The sequence below is a fragment of the Cryptomeria japonica genome, chromosome 10, assembly GCF_030272615.1.
Source record: "Cryptomeria japonica chromosome 10, Sugi_1.0, whole genome shotgun sequence".
NCBI classification, from domain to species: Eukaryota; Viridiplantae; Streptophyta; class Pinopsida; order Cupressales; family Cupressaceae; genus Cryptomeria; species Cryptomeria japonica.
This window is the reverse complement of record NC_081414.1, coordinates 92997112-93002497: the sequence shown is the minus strand read 5'-3', so window position 1 is coordinate 93002497 and position 5386 is coordinate 92997112. Positions and strand designations below refer to the sequence as shown.

The following is a 5386-nucleotide window of genomic DNA, read 5'->3' as shown; positions in this document are numbered from 1 at the left end:
AGAAGATCCACCAGTGGATATGTTTTTGTAATGAATGGTGGAGAAATTAGTTGGATGAGCAAGCAGCAATTTGTAGTCGCTTTTTCCACTATAGAGGCAGAATACATGGCAGCCACACATGTTTGTAAAGAAGTTGTCTAGCTTAGGCATTTGAGTTCAAATATTGGTTTTGATGCAAGGTAGGTTGAAATTTGGAGTGACAGTCAGAGTGCCATATGTTTGGCGAAGAATCCTACTCTCCATGCCAGATCGAAGCATATTGATGTTCAGTATCACTTTGTTCGTGACATGGTGGAAGATGGAAAAGTTTATCTTAACAAGGTAGACACTCTGGAAAATGTTGCAGACGCCTTGATGAAACTTGTGATCACTCACAAGTTCAGGCAGTGTTCTAATTCTATGGGTCTTGATACCCATGTTTCAATTCCTCATCAAGTGGGAGTTTGTTGGAAATGTGCCTCGAATTAACTTGACTTTTTTAGAGCAGAATATAGGCTTTTTCAAAGATTTTGGGAGCCTCCTTGCGAAATCCATTTTGTGTATACTGTAGGCAATCATGAGTGTAAAATCTAATAAAACTCCTATGTCCTTAATGTTATAATGGACGTCTACATTGTTTCAAGGGTCTCGATTTTGGGCACAGGCTGGGAGAAATCTGGCAAAGGTTGTGGAATACACATTTACACCTTTTGGTTGTATTTGCTTGGAAGTTTCTAAAACTTTATCATCAAACGTATTTTGTGCATATCGGATCACCTCCAATCAATTGTTAATGCTAACCATTCTCAATCACTCCACAACTCTACAAAGCCAATTACTGTTTGACATAAAATTTGTAATTTGCTTCATCAAATGATCCATGCATGATTCATTTCCTATTTCTAAAAGTGCAGTAATAGCTAGAGTGGTTATGCTCTGGTTATGATCTGAAATTAGACTCTCCATATCAACGTTGCAGTTTGTCATTGCCAATGGATGTGTCCCTACCACTTTGTTTAAAGTGTGAACAACTATAAATCAGATGACTAGCTTTGAAAAGTTTACAAACAATTACAAAACAGTAATAGTTGGAGTCAACTCTCGACTGATTTAATCTGTTGTAGAAGAAACTGCAACTTTTCTATTGTAAGATGAAAGCCTAATGCAAATATACAAAAATTAAAACATTTTCTATTGTTTCCACTTTTCATCACAAATTCACAAAAATCTCCAGCCTCCTGCGGGATGATGGAAAGCTTCCCACTCTATCACAACCACTCTTATGCTCAAACCCTAATCCTTTGTTGGGAGTGATTAATTACTTTGAATGGCCACACTATTTTTATTTTTCCACTTCTATTACCGAAAATTATATACATTTTAAATAATTTTGGAGTGATTAAAAAATAACTTTGGTTTCTTGTTTATAATAATAATATATATTCAAATCATTTCAAAGCCTTTATTAACCAAAACTTTACTTGAACTATACTCGGATGCGTATTGAGAGTTATGCCATTTCACTCAATTATTTAAATCAGAAAGGTTTAAATAATATCAACCTTAACATCAAATAATTTCAGATGTCATAATGAATGTTGAGTCTCCTTGTGGACCCGACTTAAAATATTCATTTTTCAACAATTGAATTTGAAATGTTTTGAAATTGTAACCACGCTTGTTCTAAATGCATCTAGGGCCAAAATGATGAAGTGGATTACCAAAAACCACTTTCTGTCACTTGTCAAGTTCCCCAAAACTGAATAAGTTGTATTTGAAATGACCCTAGAAAACTAATCAAACCTCATCCTGAGACCACAGAGACTGGTAAGCGTGTAAACATGTGACCAAAGAGCGCACAAAAACAAACGGGTTGAAGAAATGCATCCCGAGTGCAAGATATTGTTCGTCAAAGTCGGTCATTTAAGCTATTTTGACAAAGCATTGTTATGAAAACAACTTAAAACATGAAAAGTTTGAACCCTGAAAAAATATCAAATGAGCTCAGACGACCATGAAAACTTGCAAGCATGTATACGATGGTGGTATGAGTATATTTGCAAAGATGGCACTCAGAAAATTCTTGTAAACTACAATCTATGAAATTGAATAAATTGCATTTGGTTTTGGTTCTAGAAAAATACCAAATGAATTGATGAGGCTTTAAAATATTGCATAGGAGTTCATTGTGGTATATTCAAATGCAGGGACCAATTATTTTAGTTTGGAAGTCATCTAGGTGTGAAATATCGATGTCAACAGAAGGCCACTTTGATAAACTTTGCAATGTGTAGGCAACAAACTTAATAAATTGCAAATGGATTGGGTGGATCATTATTATATGGACAATTGCAAGGAATAGTTGGTTCGTACCTGAAAGAGTTATGATATTCAAATTGCACACATGATTGGAGACCCAAAAATTTGATACTTGTCGTACTTCACTTTGGCGGGCTGAATATGAACACACGTGCATATTTATAAGAGGTGAACATGATGGAAGAGTGAATTTTCTTGTTAGTCATCAGATTTAAGGAGACATTTTTTAGGGGTATTACTGATTTTCTTAGTTTATGGAACTCTAAATTTTTCCAAAAATTAGTGTTCCAACAAATCCCACCCTAATTTTATTCTTCTAACTTTTATCTGTGTGCTTTTTTTGTATACAATTTCTATTGAAAAAATTCATCAATGAATAAATAAATAAATAATTGTAAGAATCAATTTATAGTATTGTTAATATTTTTTTATTATATAAAATCAAACAAACTTTTCTTAGTCACAAACATGAATTTAATAATATTTCTAAATTATTCATGATTTTGATGAAGACGATGAAACATTTTTTATGATTTTTATTTTTTTTTAAGAATAAATTTATAATGTTATTTGTAGTTTTCTTTCACCTAAAATAATAAAACTCAAAGCAACCTTTCTTAGACACAAACATAAATTTAATAATAATCCTAAATCATTCATGATTTGGATATACTAGGAGGAAACATATTCTATCACATAAAATTTTGGAAAAGATTTGATATTTTCACTACATTGCAATTCACATTTTTAATTAAAAATAATTTGTCAAATCAATAAAAATAATAAACCTTTTAAATAAAATATAATTGTATTAAAATACTCTAATAATAGAAATAAAGGCCTCGGCTATGTCGACATGTTTTTGAATGCGACAAATTAAAAGCGTTGGCTATATCGATATGTGGTTTTTTAATCGGCCCTGTCCACGATCTGCTTCGCCTATTTCGTAGATCCAAATCTCTTGTATAGTAATGTGACTTTATTTTGCTTTGCAACTGATGGATACGCATGGGCAAGATATGCCGTGCATTCGAAGGCTTGTTAAGGATTCCCTGGATAAATTCAACCTTCTCAAGAATGGGGAAAGCTTCAAGTTCCATGTCCAGCGATGCAAAAGTTTGTGCACATATATACTCGATAAGGTCCCCCCATATATTCGCAATGATGAGCAATACCTGGGTGGCGATGTTTGGAGCGAACGTGTGCAAAAAGCTTGGAAGGAGATATATCGCGTCATGAAAGAAGCAGAAACATACCTCAATCACTGCTCAACACAGGTGATGAAATGCTTAATACTAGATAGCACAGGTGAGGCCTTCGCCCTACACATGCACGACTTTGCTTGGTCTCTTCTTTGCTTAGATTTAGCTATTCTGTGCCCGATCGAAGAATGGAATGATAAAATCGGTCTTACAGAATTCCGCAAGAGAATCTCTGATTCCTTTGCAGAAATGTCTGATTTACATTTAAACCAGATTGACTTTAAGTTTGAAGACTATTGTGACCTACGCATGGCTTGTAATCAAGCGGCTGCAAATGCTTGGAGTGCAAAACGAAAATATAAAATTGGGGTTTTACAATTCATGGAAAGAAAGCTGTTAGAAACCATCAGGAATGAGCGTAAAACTCGACCTGCAATAGATGAATCTGCAACTGGTATACCTGCGTGGCTGCAGATCCCTGCCAAAGATTTAACAATAAAGAATATTATAGGAGAGGGATCTTTTGGTAAAGTGTATATGGGGTCATGGCTGGGGCATAAGGTTGCCGTTAAAGACATCCCGGTTGACGCTCGTGATCTGTTCGAAAGGGAGATTGCAGTTCTTTCCAAGCTACACAGCCCTTTCATTGTCCAGTTGATAGGCACATCATGCATTGAGAGAAGGCATTGCCGTATTGTAATGGAATTGGTCAGCTCCAGCTTGGACAAAGTACTAAAGAATTCTGGTTGCAGGGCATCCCTGGCGCTCCCTGTTGCAGTGGATATGATGCTTCAAATTTCGAGGGGAATGGAATACCTTCATCGCCAGGGCATAATGCACATGGATCTGAAAGCTTCTAATGTTCTCGTAGAGCCGTCTGCAATTCCAGAATTTAGAGAGCAAGGCTATGGGCGAGTTAAGCTGTGCGACTTTGGAATGGCCAGCTTGGGGCTATCCAGTTTTCGGTGTGAAGATCCAAAGGGAACATGTTACTGGAGGGCGCCTGAAGCTTTTCGCTTCCCAGATCAAGAATTGCTCCAAGAAATTGATACTCTAAAAGAGTATACCTATAAAGCAGATGTATATAGCTTTGCCATGACTTGTTATGAGATTCTGACGGGGATTCAACCTTTCCTTGGTGTACATCCCAAAGGTTTGTACCGAATGATTGTGCAAGGCAAAAGACCGATTTTGCTGCAGCCCTCATGTCCAGCCGTATTAGCTGATTACATAGGAAAGTGTTGGGAGACAGATCCTGGGCGTCGCCCTTGTTTTGCACAAGTTTCTACTTTTATGAGGAACATGAAGTTGTGCCTACTGAGATGGAACGATCCTCGTGACTGGCCTGCAAAATCCGACGGATATTTTTACCCACATGATGCTGACGTGCCTTTAGAACTTGTCACGTCCAAGGAAGAAGCATTTGATGAAATTCCTGCAGATGAGAAACTGAAGTCGATAGCTAGAGCTCATCGCTTCCCCCCTGAGATAAAAAGGTATGAACTATTACTGATTTGAGCATTACACTAGTGTGTTTACTAGGGTTTTCACGTTTCCCTTGAAATTGAGATTTAAATTGTGAGATCTTCTAATTTAACTATCATCCATGCTGGCTCCCTGGTGTAGATACAAATGTAAATAGAGGCTAAAAATATGGCAGTAGTTCTGGAAAAGTGTTTCCTCTTTTAACACTCATTCCCTAAATTAGGTTTCCACTTCTTAATTGGCTATACAATAATCTAGGTCCCCGGACGCCTTTACCGCTCTTCGAATTATGCAATTCTATGTTTGCCGTATAATTGATACCTCGTCAATCCTCTTTCGTGAGGTCCTTGGGCTGGCTCAGGCTATTCTGAAATTTGTCTCAAGATATGTTAAAGTCAATT

At 36.5% G+C, this 5386-nt stretch overlaps 1 protein-coding gene across 1 annotated transcript; it reads left to right on the top strand.

The window, feature by feature from the left end:
• The first annotated feature begins 3317 nt into the window (after nucleotides 1–3317).
• LOC131057020 (serine/threonine-protein kinase STY13) lies at nucleotides 3318–5044 on the top strand. Its single transcript, XM_057991214.2, has one exon. It carries the CDS (start codon nucleotides 3318–3320, stop codon nucleotides 5016–5018), a length of 1701 nt encoding a protein of 566 aa, XP_057847197.2. The 3' UTR covers nucleotides 5019–5044.
• The last annotated feature ends 342 nt before the right edge of the window (nucleotides 5045–5386 follow it).